We start from the raw sequence: 16703 nt of genomic DNA, 5'->3' as shown, positions 1-16703 counted from the left end.
AAATGTGGCATCAGGATTGGAGGAAGACTCATTAACAACCTGTGATATGCAGATGATACAACCTTGCTTGCTGAAAGTGAAGAGGACTTAAAATACTTATTGATGATGATCAAAAACTACAGCCTTTGGTATGGATTGCACTTCAATGTAAAGAAAACAAAAATCCTCACCACTGGACCAATAAATATTATCATGATAAATTGAAAAAAGATTGAATTTGTCAAAGATTTTATTTTGCTTGGCTCCACTATCAACACTCATGGAAATAGCAGTCAAGAATTCAAACGACATATTGCATTAGATAAATCTGCTGAAAAGACCTTTTCAAAATGTGGCAAATATGCCAGTTTGAAGACTAAGGTGCACCTGACACAAGCCATGGTATTTTCAATAACTTCATATGCATGTGAAAGCTGGACAGTGAATAAGAAGGACCGTAGAAGAATTGATGCATTTGAGTTATGGTGTTGGAGGAGAATATTGAAAGTGTCATGGGCTTCCAAAAGAACCAACAGATCTGTGTTGGAAGAATTCCAGTCAGAGTGCTCCTTGGAGGCCAGGATGGCCAAACTTCGTCTCTCATACTTCTGACATATAGTCAGGAGGGACCAGTTCCTTAAGAAAGATAATCATGTTTGGTAAAATAGAGGGATGAGGGAAAAGAGGAAGACCCCTAGTGAGATGGACTGGCACAGTGGCAGTAGAGATGGACTCAACAATTGTGAGGTTGAAGCAAGGACCAGGCAGTGTTTTGTTCTGTTGTGCAGAGGGTTTTTATGAGTTGGTACCAACTTGACGATATCTGGTGCTGTGGGTTAATGCGCTGGACTGCAAAGTTGGTATGAACTGCAAGGTTGGCCGTTCAAATTTACCAGTCGCTCTTTGGAAACCCTGCACAGGGTCACTGTGGGTCTGAATCAACTTGATGGTACTGAACAACAATAACAACATCAACAAAAATCTTAAGGACATTTATTGTAAGTAAAGTCCTCAAAAATATTTTGGTATATTCAGGAGCTTTACTGGACATCCCATGAAGGTGTCTCCTATCCCTAGTCTGGGAGCATTCTGATTATTATGGTTTTGGAAGACAGATCTCCCACACACACTGTGGTGCCCAGCCAGGCCGAGACAGTCAGATGTATCTAGAGCAGGTGTTGTACCCTCTAACCCAGGAAAGATGGAAACCAGCAGACCAACTGGTTCAGCAGACCAACCTCCCTCTACTGCACAGACCAACAGGGGAGTTGCAATTGGTATGGGGGCAACCAATTCATCAGTTCTATACAGGGGCAATCATCAAGTTAATTAGCAGTTACTTCTCTTCAAGATACAATGTGAACAACTCGCCCTCCTAACCCTAGGAACACGCGAGTGTGCAGGGAAACAAAAAGAGAGAACCCACAGCCAAACACTGCTGGGAGGAAAATGAAGGCCATAATACACCAGTCTCCTCGGTGTGGGTACACAGGGGCAGCCCTCTAATAACACAGCAAACATGCAGCCTTGTACTGATAGGCCACCCAATGGTATCCAACAAGAGGTACCGTGTACTCTGAAAGCCGCCAACACACCAAGCCCCTTATTTGCAGCCCAGGATGTACTTGTGATAACCTTTCCCAAATTAGGAGGTGAGTGTGGAGTACTATTATTTCAATAGGGAAACTGATTTCTACTCCCATGTCCCAACTGAAAAAAAATAAGAAAGAACTGTCAAGTCTAAAGATTAAGAACATTAACAGGTACTTGAGAACTTTGAGTATGACACTGAATAGGAAAGAAAGAAAAATGGGAGGTTTCAAATAGGTTGCTTACCTTTTTGTCACTCAGGCCAGACACCTGGTCCACGTACTCTTCTTGGATCATGAAGGCAGCTAAGTTGGCAGTGTAGCTGGCCAGGAAGATTACAGCAAAGAAGGCCCACACTGACACCATGATCTTGGACGTAGTCCCCTTTGGGTTCTGCACGGGCACGGAGTTGTTAAACACCAGACCCCAGAGTAACCAAATAGCTTTGCCAATGGTGAAAGATGGGCCACCTGGCTCTGGTGTGACAAAAAGACAAGGACAGAAAGTTAAGACCAGGTCCTTAGTTCAATTTAAGCCTACAAGTACACAGAATGGGTAAGTTCCTGTCAGAGTAGGGAATCCTCCAATGGGTAGTTAGTTCTTTTCTCTTTTTAATTCAAGAGCTGGTGTCTTTGGATTCATGGGACCCTCAGGAATGCAGAAGAGGCCAACCGTGCTACAGGGTAATGTAAAGAGAGCTTCCTGTCCCCCATGTACAGGGCCCTCAAGATCATATCAAAATCAAATAACAAACATGGACCTTCCCACTAGCATCTCACTCATGTCCTTATGACATGTACTCTCTAATTCTATCTACCAAGCAAACACTTCAACTTCAGAAAAGATTAGCAAGACTTGTGTAAGTCTTTCTCTACTATTATCACAGACTTTTTCTAATTCTAGTTCATCCTGATGCTGGATGCCTTTGAATGTGCTTTTGAATGTGCTTTGAATATGCTCTGATTTTTCTTTAGCTTCTTCCAGCACTTAACTAATCACTAAACATCTCAAAGACAATCCTGGTACCTTGAGCCAACTCCAACACCAACATTTTCCAACTTATCTCCTATGATAATAGCTTCCGTGTAAATAATATCAGAAAGATCAGAAAGGTAATTCCAGAATGCTGGCCTACCCACAAATAACTTACGATAGGAATGTTGTCTGTCTTCAACTTCCCTCCGTATAACCTTTATACAGACTGATCCAGGGCTTCCACACATAAATTTATTGTGAACTCACAGCTTTCTTTGGTTGGTGGTAGTGAAATCTTTTATGATGTCTGGGTTTGCACATGTCCCCTCTACTGCAGAAATGAACATCTGTCTACACAATTTTACAACATATCATATAGACCTGATAGCATCTGGTTCTGCAAACTAAATCATCAGTGACGACACATGTCAAGCGTAATATCTAACTCTGTACACACATCTGTGCATGTGAACCTTATTTTATGGAACAGATGTGTTCATCGGAAAGTTGTTTATAAATCAAAGTTTTGAAAACTGTAAAATGCCCTATGGAGACTTGATAGTTAACGTGGATCCATGTTGAATTCCTTTGTGAAGACAAGTATCATTTGGCAATGTGAGTAATTATAGGCCTTAGCTCTGAGTTTTATGAACCTGGATTTTCACCTCTCTGGTTTTCTTCATGAGTGTATGGGGATGTTGAGGAAGGCACAGTAACACTACTTCCTGCCCCTGTCAATCTACAGGATACCTCTGTGTGTTTTCTAGCTATTTCCTTTCTTACTGGTGTCTCAGAACGGAGGCTAGATCATGACTACTGGAGGGCCCTTGGGGCTATAGCTCCTCACTACACCATACTGAAGAAGTGGACATATCCATACTTCTACCCCAGAATGACAAGCCTGAAAATATTTCAGTGTAGTGGTGGCTCCCAACTGGGATTAATTAACAGAAGCACTAGGGGATCTTCAACAAAACACTGACATCTGGGTCTCCACACCCAAAATAGTTTGATTAGTTTGGCATGAGGTTGGTTATTCTAATACGCAACCAAGGTGGAGAACCACTCTTGTGAAACATACAGTAAGTGGTCCAAGACCCACCCTGGACTTTGTGAATCAAAATAGCAGAAAATGAGGTTCAATCATCTTTGTCTTATTTAGGTCATTTCTAAGGGTGGCCAGTATTAAGCCTTTTTCTTCCTGGAGGTTTAATTCACAGAGCTTACATTTCAGAAGGGAGAAGACTCAGAGAAGTTGGAATATTTTCTAATGCTGGGGGTTCTCGGGAAGTTATAGAAGAGTTATTTACAAGGATCCCATGTCCCTCTTCAGAAATCCTTGATGAACTTTTTGTAAAGTCTCATAAGTACCTCAACACATGAACCTACGTAGCCTGAAAACTGGACCCCTGGCAGCATCTCTGGGTAAGAAATGGTCTCCCAATTTATTGATTTCAAATGACCAATTCCTATACTTCATGAGTATGAGCCAGGAACACATGTACTGGAGGATTTGTACCTCAGTACTGTCCATTTGCTAAGCGGAACACTAAGAGCTACAACCATCTTGCATATGCTCTGGTCACTAATTTCCACATTTTTAATATAGGTCTACAACATGCCTTCTTAGCCACATCTGTATAGAAAACAAGCTCATGGCCTCAGGTTATCAAAAAATTGCCTCTAGCATGTCTATGCTACACGTATCTCTTGCTAATCTCCCTGTATTTGTGGAATTGTGCTTGGGGTCAGGTTTGAGCCAGGAAGAGGGTATATAGATTGAAACTACATCTGAATTGTGGGTATTTCTAAAGCACCACCAAGCCAGTGACACAGAAGGCTGAGGATTCATTTTCAGAAATGGCTGTTAGGGAGGTAGCAGAAACGGAGGGTACAGACATTCAGATTTAAGAACTTAAAACAAAAATGCAGATGTTCAATGATTCCAGCTGGCTTACCTCTGCCATCAGCAAGGCACCTGTTATAACCCACAGGGCTGAAGTATTCAAAGACAAACACAGCCACAGCTGAGACGATGAGCAGCATTACAAACATCATAACCCAGACGTCAGCACTAAATGGTTCTGGGGAGAAGAAGAAAAACCGTGCTCAGGGTTAAAGGAAACAGCAGGCAGGTTCTGTTTAATTAACACATTCATGTACACATGCAAACTTAGGTTCTGGAGGGGAGAAAACCCCCAGTGTGCTCCATGCCTTCAGTGAGCCAGCATCTGGTTTAAGGAGGAACATGAGAAGGTACCCAAGCATCATCACTGCCCAGATGGGTGCAGGTCATGCTTTTGTTTTTGTTTTGAACCCACCAGGAAGACAGCCTTATACTTGTTGCTTTTGAGGCCATGAAGGCAGTCTCTGCCATTTTTGGATAAATAAAAGCTGTAATTGGAAGAAGTAGCACTAATTATAGAGCAAGTAAATCATATTGGACTGACTCTTGGTTTATGTAGCTCATCAATGTGGCCACAGTACACAGTGAGACCTCTGTAGCACTTAAGAGCCTTTCAGACAAATTCATACAATTGGAGGCAATGAATAGCTCAGCTGCTGCCTTAATCCTCTTTCTCTTAAACTTCCCAGCCTAGATTTACATTTTTTTCCTATAGACCCACTGTAATGTGGCATATTTTATTAGCTATCATTGTTGTTGTTGTGAAGTGCTGTCGAGTTGTTTCTGACTCATAATGACCCTGCAGAGGGTTTCCAAGGAGCAGCTGGTGGCTTTGAATTGCCAATCTTGTAGTTATCAGTCCAGTGTTTATCCTGCAGCACCACAACATTAGGGTATAAGAAAATAAGTCATTGTTAAAAATCCACTCACACTGAATGACAGGATCTGCAAGAGTGGAAACTAACAGATGACAAGGGAACATGTGTAAACTGTAATTAACAACACAACTACAATTCATGTCCTATTGCCAGGGTTGATCAGACAAGCCCAGAAAAGATATAAAGAAAGTCTGTCTATACATTATTTCTTTCAATTCTTTAATCATTTTTGCTGAATCCCTTCCAGTTGATCTGTATCTCTTTAGCTTTGAGGTATCCAGAAACTGAACACTATATTCTAAGATTCATTTCTTGGAAGGCCTGTGAAAAGAAACCATCACTATTTTGCCCCATGATCGAGTGCTCCCTCAATTATGCCTCAAAATAGTTCTGGCCTTTAAACTGTCACATCACATTGTGAACTTAAAACTAAGTGAACTAATATGCCATTTTCTCCATTTTCCAAATGATTAATAAAGATAAAAATTGAAGAAAGGGTTTGGAAAAATGGTTAAGAATTAGAAAATATTTTTCTACTTTGAAACTTGCATTACTAAGACCCAGTATTGAGCAATTTTTTAAAGGGAACTTGATAAACCCCCAGAGCTTCACATACTGACTGTGAAATGCAAACCTTTCCATGGCAGACAGAGCTGTGAAGGCAGAACGCACATTCAAAGTCTCTGTACAAATATAGTGGTATAGAGGAAACCTCCACCCCTTGAAACTGACTGCAGTTCTATCCAGATTTCATTTTTCTCTAACATGGGGTATAAGTGAGGAAAAGCATTGTTTCTATGTGTTCTTTCCCTTCATGGAGCCCAGCATAGCTTTCTGGACATAAAATATAGCAAACAATCGTACTGGTGTTCACAAATTAAAAGGTTCTTTCATTATATAGTTTATAGAGTCCTTTTAATGACTGCATCATTAGGGGATTATCATCCCTATTTTACAGAAGAATAAATGAAGATTCATAGGTCCAGGTCTTTTCCAAGTTCACTCTCAGAAAGTGGCTGGTTAAGAGTGGGGGTCCTTTGAGGCAAAAGTCTGTACATTTCCCATTATATTACTTTGCTTCATAGCATCTGTCCACCACACTGGCTCCTGGATTAGGGCTGAGCCCTGACATGGCCCCATGAGAACAAGAGAACAGGCTCTGGACAACTACAGTCGAATTTGAATCTAGGCTCTGTTGGTTATTAGTTAGCTATGAGGCTGTTGGAAAATTGCTTCAACTAAACTTCAATTTTCCATGCCATAAAATGGGTGTAATAGTACCAATAAGACACCTAAAGGGTATATACTAAATCCTGGCTTATATTAGGAGTTTAATAAATGTAGCTTTTCGTATTCCTGAAATTAACTGCTTCTCCTCCTCCAAACACACACAAACATACATACACACATACACTGCCTTGTAATTCTGTTATTCTAGAGCAGGGTGGGAAACCATTTTCTGCCCAGAGCCATTTGTAATATTCATAACATCATTCATGGGGCCGTACAAAATTATCAACTTTAAAATTAGCCTGCTATATTTGGTAATACATTTAATTAACTCACTCTTAATGTGATGGCTAGAGTCCTGGTGTGGCGCAGCAAGTTAATGCGCTGAACTGTAAGGTTGGTTTGAACTGCTAGGTCAATGGTTCAAGGTCACCAGTCACTCCTCAGTTTATACAGGGTCGCTATGAGTTGGAACCGACTCAATGGCACTTAACAACAACAATGTGACAGCTGGACCTGCAGTTGCGTTGGCAGGGTCAGACCAAATGATTTCACTGGTCTTAGATGGCCCGCAGACCCAATGTCCCCAATCCTGTTTTAGAGCTGGTGGTGCTGTAGGATAAGCACAGGACTGGTAACTGCAAGGTTGGCAGTTCAAACCCATGAACTGCTCTGCGGGAGAAAGATGAGGCTTTCTGCTCCATAAATATTAGAGCATTTGGAAACCCTGTGCATAGTAGCTATGAGTCAGAACTGATTTGATGGCACCTAACAAGAACAAGAGCTATACAGATGGACCAGTGGCTCTTGCAGTCAGAAGTTACGGTTAGTACTATACTGACAGGGTCAGAATATGAATGTAGTTTTCTCTGTACCTTTCAATGTGTCAGTTCTAGAGAAAGACAACAATTAACTACACACAGCTGCCATGAGGGTTAATGTAGTCACTGTGTGGCACGCAGTACCATCTCTCAAAAAACTAGCTTCCCTGGGAGTAAAAAAAGTCAGTTAGGAAACTAGAGGATTTAAATTTTTATACAAATCTGTGGAATCTATAACGTCACTAGATTGAACCGACTGAATTAATTCCCATCCCCAGGGATAGAATTGAAAGGTACAGTAGTCACATTGTATTCCAAAATCCTCATTTCAAAAATGTTGATGTCCCTTAGAGAGATTGTGACTTGTCCAAGGGCTTATTGCTTGTTTATATCCAAGCCAGGTTTCCTGTATCCTAGTCCAATGATCTGCTTCAAGGTGACATTTTATTTTTCTGCTCTTTGCTTCCTCAGCCCCTGTAAAACATGTTGGGTATGAGCTCACAAAGACCTCTTCTGATTGAAATCTTAACCTTATTTCCCCCAGTCTTATATCACATCGAAGGCTTTTGACATTTATGTGATGCTGCAGAGTGGAGAAGTACAAAATGGTATGGGGAATGGAGAGGGTAGAATATAAAATACAACCAGCTTCATCCTCAGAAGAGTCACCTGTAAACCGAAAACCGTTTTGGTAGAACTAGACTCAATTCTTGGAAAATAATGAAAAATAAGTAGGTATTTCAATGCTATCAGAATTCAAATAGCTTGAACAACAACAACAACAAAACAAAACCCAATGCCATCAAGTCGATTCTGACTCACAGTAATCCTCCAGAACCGAGTGGAACTGCTCCATAGGGTTTCTGAGGCTGTCAATCTTTTCCTGAAACAGTCATGTACATCTTTTTTCCCACAGAGCAACTGGTGGGTCTGAACCACCAAACTTTCCTTTAGCAGCTGTGTGCTTAGCCACTGAGCCACCAGGGCTCCTTATAACAGAATTGTTGTTGTTGTTGTTAAGTGCCATTGAGTCAGTTCCTACCCATAATGACCCTGTATAGGGCTCCTGAGGAGTGGCTATAACAGAATTAGAGATCATTAAACCAGGACGCAGCCTGACTGAAGCCCCTTCTTCTATGTAAGATGGAAACGGACTCTCAGGGTGGAGCGAATATGCTCAACAGCAAATAATAAATAAGGGACCAGATTGGACTAAAGCAGGACTTCTGAAGACCATTATGCTTTCCTGTTTTCCTGGATGTACTTGAGTTTTCATGTTTGAAGATGGTCAGTTTCAAAGTCCCTAAAAATTATTGGCTGAATTAAGATCCCAGCTGAGAGAACCTGGCAACGTGCTCCTTCATGCTGTCCCTTATGCCTTCTACTACTTGGTCTTAGGCCCCGCTCTGCCACACCAGCAAACATATTTACCTAAAAAGGCAGAAGGTGAGACTGTCCCATTGCTTCGTGATACCATGACACTGATGCCTGTCTCTATAAAGGGCACAGAGAAGTCAACCACCTCGGACCGCTCCTCATTGATGGTGAGTGATCCCACCGCCATGTAGGCCCTCTTCATGACCACCTAGGGGGAAAAAAACAGTCTCCACTTAAAGAACTCAGACAAGCAGGGGCCACCAGGAGGAGAAAAGCACTCAGACCCACCAGGGTGTATTCCGTTTAAGACTTTAAATTTCTTCTAAACTTCTAAAATGAGCATTTAAAAAATATATTTAAATGAGACAAGTAAATGAAAAAACAGAAATCATTCTCAGTTACTGATACTCACCTCTCCAATCATACCATTCCAAGTTCCATTGATTTTCTTCCCATGCTTGCCATTGGTAACCAGGTAAAGGTCATAAGTGAACTTCACAGATTTAGAAATTTTCTTAAGGATGTCGATACAGAACCCTTTGCAGCATTTTTTGATGTAACCTGGCTCCTCATCTGTTTTATTCCTAACCGGTTAAACAAGCAAACAAACACCACAAAAACAAAGAAGGCTTTATATAGAAGGCAACATGACCGTTTGCCATTAAATCTTCAATCTCAAGGCAGGACCCCTTTCACACATTAGCACAATTTATCCTGAGGAAATAACTCAGACCATCAGTCAGCAGTATTCTTATTAACTCATCACATTGAACCATGTTTCCTTACTGTTTAATGCTTCTTTGAATCTAATATACCTCAGCAAAATGTTCATATTCTAAGGGTTCAACTTGATACATTTTCACAAACTAAATCCACACATTTAAGCAGCACCAAGATCCAGATACACAAAATTCCCAGCACCTTAGAGGTCTTGTATGTTCCTTTCTTGGTACTTCCCACTTTCCCAAAAGAGAACTGCAAAGATATATTTTATGTTTCTACAAATGTTTCTAAATCTCAAAATTTCAGGGCATGCTGGCCCAAGAAAACATACCTCAACACCAATAATAAAATTAAATTTCCATAAACTTCAGGCTCTGGTCAGAGAGGCCATGCAAGGCTAGAGAAACAACAGCCTAGTTAGCAGTAATTCTCCAGGGCCAGGTTCTGGACAGAACCAGACAGCAGACCACAGAGTTACCAGTCCCTTCAAAGCTCAAATATAAGTGAAAATCTGATGTGGTGCCCAATTCATTCTACGCTTCACCTCCCAGGACAGCTAAGTATTACTTCTGGATCAAATCTGACTACCCCACGTCACCCAGAGTCTTTGGGGGAGATGCCGTACTCAGTGACGATGCGTTTTTGGCAGGGAACTGTATTCCTCATGCAGGTTCCACTCAGAGGGTCCACACTTTCCACGATGACAAATGGAGCCTCCTCCAGGGTCACAATGCTTAGGTGGTCATCCTCCTGCTCTTCTGTCTCCGGATGCATTCGGGGCCACACGTAGTACTTCATCTGCAGGGATTTGTCTTTCCACTTTCCTACCTGGATAGGGATAAACAGAAGAGGAGTCTGAAAGCACTGGCCAAAATTCAACAGCCTCTCCCAGCATCACCTGCATTGTCCCAGGAAGCTGTTAAACAAAGGTGAACCATGGCTGGCATCCTACATAAGAGCAAAGAATACTTTGTAAGCCAGTGTAATGACCCTTAAAATGAGACTGATGTGTTTAAATCTAAGAAAAGTGATACATTCATTTAATCATCCATTTACCACACCTTAAATGAAGGACCTACTATGTGTTACACATGATGCTAAATACTGTTTCAAGGAAGCATCATTCTGCCCCACATAAAGCTCACAATGAGTGAAGGAGTCAGAAATGTAAACAAATGCTTACAAAGCTACATGGTAAGTGCTATAACTGACAACTGTACCAAGTGCCATGAGGATGCCAGAGTTTCCTGTGTTATGCATGGCTGTCAGTTTTTTCTTAACTGAAGCAAGGAGCAAGATAGTGAGAGCAGCAAACAGCTTTAGAAAGGTCAACAAAATAACTGAGGCAAATGAGTCAGAAGGATGTGCTTTGGCTTGTAACTGAGGGCCAGTGGGAAGCTGAGTGAAGAACTGGACAGATCTGAACTGGAATAGAATGATAAATCAGGATTAAAAGAAGACTGACAAGCTGGGCTCGGGGAGGAAACGTAGCTGGGCAAGTGACGAACGCCATGGTTCACTATAGATATGCACCTGCTGGACCACAAGGAAGCCCCGGGGTAATCAGATCAGGTTCTCTAAGCTGTTAGGTAAGGCCACTTGGCTGCATGTTGCCCAAGTCAGGGGAGAACTATCCATATCTGCTGCAGGATCTCTATGAGTCTAAATCAGCTCTGAGGGCAATGGTTTTTGTTGTTGTTGTTTTTCACAATATGAATGGCACCTCTTGGGATCAAGCATGTAAAAGTTCTACTGCCAAACATCAGGAAAAATGTGTGCATTCTATTATCTTTTAGAAGTGCTATTCATTCCTATTTTCATAATAAAACCTATGACTTTGGTGGTGAGTTCTTGTTTTCACTCTGCCGTTGAGTTTATTATAGCAAAAAATACCTCTTCGTTTTCTATACCAAGCATCTTAATTATGACAAAATATGATGAATAGCAAGCCTCTGCATAATCCCAATCCATGATATCCTTCATGCAATAAGGTCAATTCATAGAACATGTGAGGTGCCAGGAATACAAAGTTATTTAACTTATTAAGTACTTACATCTCAGAAGAAGCAACAAGTTGTCAACATTTCATAGTTTTTTAAACATATGTATTTCCTTGGATCTACGTGTGACAATATCAACTTCACATGCAAGAAAAATTTTGCTGAAGATAATTTTTAAATGACTGCAATAGTACATTGACAGGGAGCTGCCAGAAACTCAAGGCAAATTCAGAAGAGGAAGTGGAACTAGAGATACATTGCTGACATTGGATGTAAAGCAAAGAATACCAGACAGATGTGCTTTAAAGGCTTTATATTGTATGGACCATGACAAGCTATGGATAACACTGCAAATAATGAATATTTCAGAACACTTCAATTGTGTTCATGAGGACAACAAAATGTTCTGGAATATTCATTCTTTATAGAACAAGAAGCAATCATTTGAACAGAACTAGTAGATACTGAATGATTTAGCATCAGGCTGTATTCTTTCACCATGATGTCTTCACCACTGGACAAATAAAAGACATTATGTTAAATGGAGAAAAGATTGAGGTTGTCAAAGACTTCATTGTGCCTGAATTCTCTGTCAACACTTCTGGAATCAGCAGTCAAAAAATCAAATGCTGTATTGCATTAGGTAAATCTGCTACACAAGACCTCTGTAAACTGTTTAAGAGCAAAGATACCAGTTTGAAGACTAAGGTGTGTCTGTCCCTACCTGTGGTATTTCAATCTCCTCATATGCTTGTGAAAGCTGGACAATGAAGAAGAAAGACTGTAGAAGAATTGATGCATTTCAGTTATGGTGTTAGAGAAAAATATTAAAGGTACCATGGACTACCAGAATGCTTCTTAGAAGTCAGGATGGTGAAACTTTGACTCTCATATTTTGGACATATTATCAGAAGGAACCACTATGCTTGGTAAAGTGAAGGGTCAGTGGGAAAGAGAAAGACCCCAATGAGATGGACTGACATAATAGCTACATCAATGAGCCAAAGCGTAACAACACTTGTGAGGATGAAGCAGGCCCCGGCAGTATTTCTTTTTGTTGTGAATAGCATCATTAAGAGTTGGAGCTGACTTGACAGAACCTAACAACAATAACAGCACCTTGTTATATATAACCAAAAGTCCTTATTTTCTTTGTTTCTGCTTTTGTCTATATGTAGGTTTCTACTTAGTGCCTCCCTAGGTGTGGTCTGTCCCTTCTTCCCTCATGGTACTGCCCACTTTCATCTTCTAATTAGACCCACGCAGCCTCTGTCCTAGTTTTACTGCATCATTAACATATGAGTGGTAGCTTGGTATCCTGAGCTATCTTATTTGGCACCTTCACAGCCCTGCCTTGACAATCATCCTAATGTTGATTGGTTGTCTCATAGCGTGCAAACCATGTTATGCCTCTGTGTTGTGAATTACACCTGCAACCAAGCATTTCTTTTGCTTTATACGTTAAGTCTTCTTGCCATCGTTGGTACTGAATTTGATGCCAGTCCAAATATTGCTAAGATGACTTATTTCTAAAGCATATTTTCCTGAACAGCTTTCCAGCCATGTGGAAATATGAATGTCCTTGGCCATTGGTTGTGGAAGTGCGGTTTGGCAGGGAAGACTTCATCCTGAGGGCCCAACACATTGGGTAATCTCCAGCCCCAAGCAGCTGTATTTGTACCCAAGTGGCCAAACTGCTAAAATTCTCTAAGTGTTAAATGACGTGGAAAGGATTGGACATTCTAAAGTAATTACTTAAAAATATTTTTCATATCATCTTCCCTCAATAACACCTTTTGATTTGTTCATTTCAGTTGAGATCTGTCTCTTCTATTAGCCACATTCATTGTAGTCCAAGAGCCCATTCTGGGATTATAGCAGTAAACTCTAAACCTCACATCAGGTTTGCCTCCAAGTCCTTTGTGGACACTGCTGACAAATGACTTTTAAGCACCGCTTTGTCATATAATTCCCTATTTAAAAATATCAACAACCTCTCACTGCATCCAGGATTGTGCTCAAACTTTTTACCTAGATGGTTAAGGTCTTTGCATAGAGTCTAACCTATACTGGTAATGTTAATTTCACCTTTCCAAAACATGAGTGTTCCGTTCAACTTGGAAAAGGAAATTGTTGATTTTGAGAACTAACATGGGCTACCCAGGGACAGGTTGCAGTAAATTAGCTGCATTTTCTATTCTGAACTATAGCTATAAATGAGAAATGCTGTACACATATAATTTTGAGAAGGCTTTCCATGATTTTCTTGTTAACAAGATAGAATATAATATGGACTACTGTATACTTTTATAGATTTGAAATGGGTTTACAACCTGTACCTCAAAAGAAAACAAATAAAAATTGTCTAATGGATCAATACCAATAATGGAAAGAGGTCTCTAGTGACAAGCCAAGGGACTCTGTTATTAGAAATACAGACCAGCACAAAGTTTTAGAAAACAAAATAGAAGTCAGGCTCACAAAACGACAGATAACACAAAGCTAGAAGGGATAGGTGTACAGCAAATCCCAATCCAAACTCCAATGACATTCTTTAGAGAGAGGGAAAAATCAATTAGAAACTTTATATGGAAAGTAAAAAGACCCAGGATAGGCAAAGCACTGCTTAAGAAGAAGAACAAAGTTGGAGGCCTCCCACTCCCTGGTTTCATATTTTACTACATGGCTATAGTAATCAAAACAGCCTAGTACTGGTACAATGAAAGATACATAGATCAATAGAACAGAATCGAGAATCCAGAAATTAACCCATCCACATACAGCCAACTGATCTTTGACAAAGGGCCAAAGTACATTGAGTGGGGAAGACATAGTGTCTTCAATAGATGGTGCTGGCAAAACTGGAAATTGATGTGCAAAAGACTGAAACAAGACCTTTACCTCACACCATATACAAAGACCAACACAGAATGGATTAAATACCTAAATGTGAATCCCAGAATCATAAAGGTCATCAATGAAAAAATAGAGACAAATTTAAGGGCTCTACTCCAGGGCACACACAGACTATGAAACATTGTGAAAATTACACAAACAAAAGAAGACAAAATAGATGATTGGGACATTCTAAAAATTAGAAAGTTATGTGCATCAAAGGATTTCACCAAAAGAGTAAAAAGGGAGCCCACAGAATGGGAAAAAAATCCTTTATAATGACATATCAGACAAGGGACTAATTTCTAAATTCTATAGGAAACTACAACACCTCTACAAGAAAAAGACAAGTAATCCAATTAAAAAATGGGCACAGAATATGAACAGACACTTCACCAAAGAAGACATTTGGGCAATCAACAAACATATGAAGAAATGTTCACGATCATTAGCTATTACAGCGATGCAAATCAAAACAACAATGGTAAAAAGGCAAAACAACAATGAGATATCATCTCACACCAGCAATAGCAGCGAAGTTCAAAAATGCAGAGGATAATAAATGCTGGTGAGGATGTGGAGAGACTGGAACTCTTCTACATTGATGGTGGGAATTCAAAATGGTCCAACCACTCTGGAATATCGTATGGTGCTTCTTCAGAAAGTTGTAAATAGAAATACCACATGATCCAGCAATTCCTCTACTTGGTATATATCCACAAGAAATACGAGCCATACCACAAATAGATATATGCACACCAATATTCATAGCAGTACTATTCACAATAGCAAAATAGATGGAGACAGCCTAAGTGCCCATCAATGGAAGAAATGGATAAATAAACTTTGTTTCATACATACAATGGAATATTAAGCTACCTTGAAGAATAACATGGAAGCTGCAAGCCACCACAAAACATGGATGAACCTGGAGGACATTACGTTGAGTGAAATTAGTCAGTCACAAAAGGACAAATATTGTGTAAGACCATTATTGTAAAAGCTTAAGAAAAGATACTCATACTAAAATGAAAAAAAAAAAAAAAATTCTTTGTTGTTTACCAGTGGGGTTGGAGTAGGGAGGTTTGGGGGAGGTAGAGGGAGGTGACGGTAGAGCACAGTGTAGGGGCAAACACATCATAGTTTGGGTATTGGGGAGGACAATACACAAGAAGGGGGAGGGGGTGGAAAAACAAGGTAGATAGAGGTACATTGAGATAGGTTTGAATGGGCTAAATGGGACAGAGGTAAATAGTGATTCATGCTCAACCTTGGAACAACAGGGCTCTGTGATACATGTATCAAGGCATAGTTTGAAGAGGGGAAATAATAATAAGATTCTTGACTGTCTTATGTATATTGGTTTCCCTTGCCTACTATTATAAAATAGACACTTGAGTTGGATAGGAAAAAATGTCAGGAAACATGATTACAAAATGTTTGTAAGTCCGTCTTCAGCCTATAACTGATTAGAATACCTAAAAAGGGTTCTAGAACTTGCCTAGTGAAATAGACTTCCTGCAGAGCCTTTGCAGTGTATAGGACCTTAGGTGGAATCCTGAGTCCCATATAAAACCTTCTGAGGTGGGACATTCCCACTAGAAAGGACAAACAGATTAGCCTACAACAGCTAGAGTTACAAAAGATACATCTTCAAAGAAAGATCATGAGGAAAAAAACAAAATAAAAATGGTATTATGACTGGCTACTACAAGAATACGCAAGTTGTTCACCAGGAAGCCATCAAGGCAAGCAATCAAGTTCCTTCTGGACAACCCCACCCCCCTAAACCTAAAATTCAAAGGGAACACATGAGCAGGCATGTAAGCTTGCTGGTGCCCATGTTGGTCTACTGGTGAGTGGAAGATGGGGAGAGCCAGCAATAAAGAAATGGGCTGAGTTCAACCATGTCCCACAGACTCTCACTGACCTGGAGATGAGAGAGAGAAGAGAAAGGGCTGGTTTGTCCAATGTGTGGTGAGACCTGGGGACACCTGAGCCCGTGGACAAGGACATAGCCATAGAGGGCTATATCTGTGAGTGAAGCACCCAGCTGATATGAGATGCACAAGAACACCTAGAGTTGTAGATAGTACCCATTTGACCTAGCCTCAATGGCTTGATAATCAGAATTTGACTAGAGTAAGATAAAAAAGAAAACAATTTTTGATAAAAGAAACAAGGGTAAATTGCTACAGTTTGATGAACTTGACCTATACTCATGGAGGTAGTAACTCTAAATACCAACAGAGAGGGAAGGAGTCTTCACATCAAGTATCAATGCTATCTCCCCTCTGTACACAGGGTAGATAGGGACGGGCAACTTAGA

At 40.4% G+C, this 16703-nt stretch overlaps 1 protein-coding gene across 1 annotated transcript in view; it reads right to left on the bottom strand.

Moving 5' to 3' along the window:
* The window catches only part of GRIN2B (glutamate receptor, ionotropic, N-methyl D-aspartate 2B), a 678642-nt gene that overhangs the window by 74380 nt on the left and 587559 nt on the right, over window positions 1–16703 (bottom strand). The window contains exons 5-9 of the mRNA XM_006866039.1: window positions 10105–10307; window positions 9169–9340; window positions 8811–8964; window positions 4503–4628; window positions 1816–2045 (exon numbers count right to left, since the gene is read on the bottom strand). Coding sequence (XP_006866101.1) covers window positions 1816–2045; window positions 4503–4628; window positions 8811–8964; window positions 9169–9340; window positions 10105–10307 — 885 coding nt within the window. The remainder of the gene's footprint in view (window positions 1–1815; window positions 2046–4502; window positions 4629–8810; window positions 8965–9168; window positions 9341–10104; window positions 10308–16703) is intronic.

This window comes from Chrysochloris asiatica, unplaced genomic scaffold (genome assembly GCF_000296735.1).
Source record: "Chrysochloris asiatica unplaced genomic scaffold, ChrAsi1.0 scaffold00086, whole genome shotgun sequence".
NCBI classification, from domain to species: Eukaryota; Metazoa; Chordata; class Mammalia; order Afrosoricida; family Chrysochloridae; genus Chrysochloris; species Chrysochloris asiatica.
This window is presented reverse-complemented; position numbering and strand designations above follow the sequence as displayed.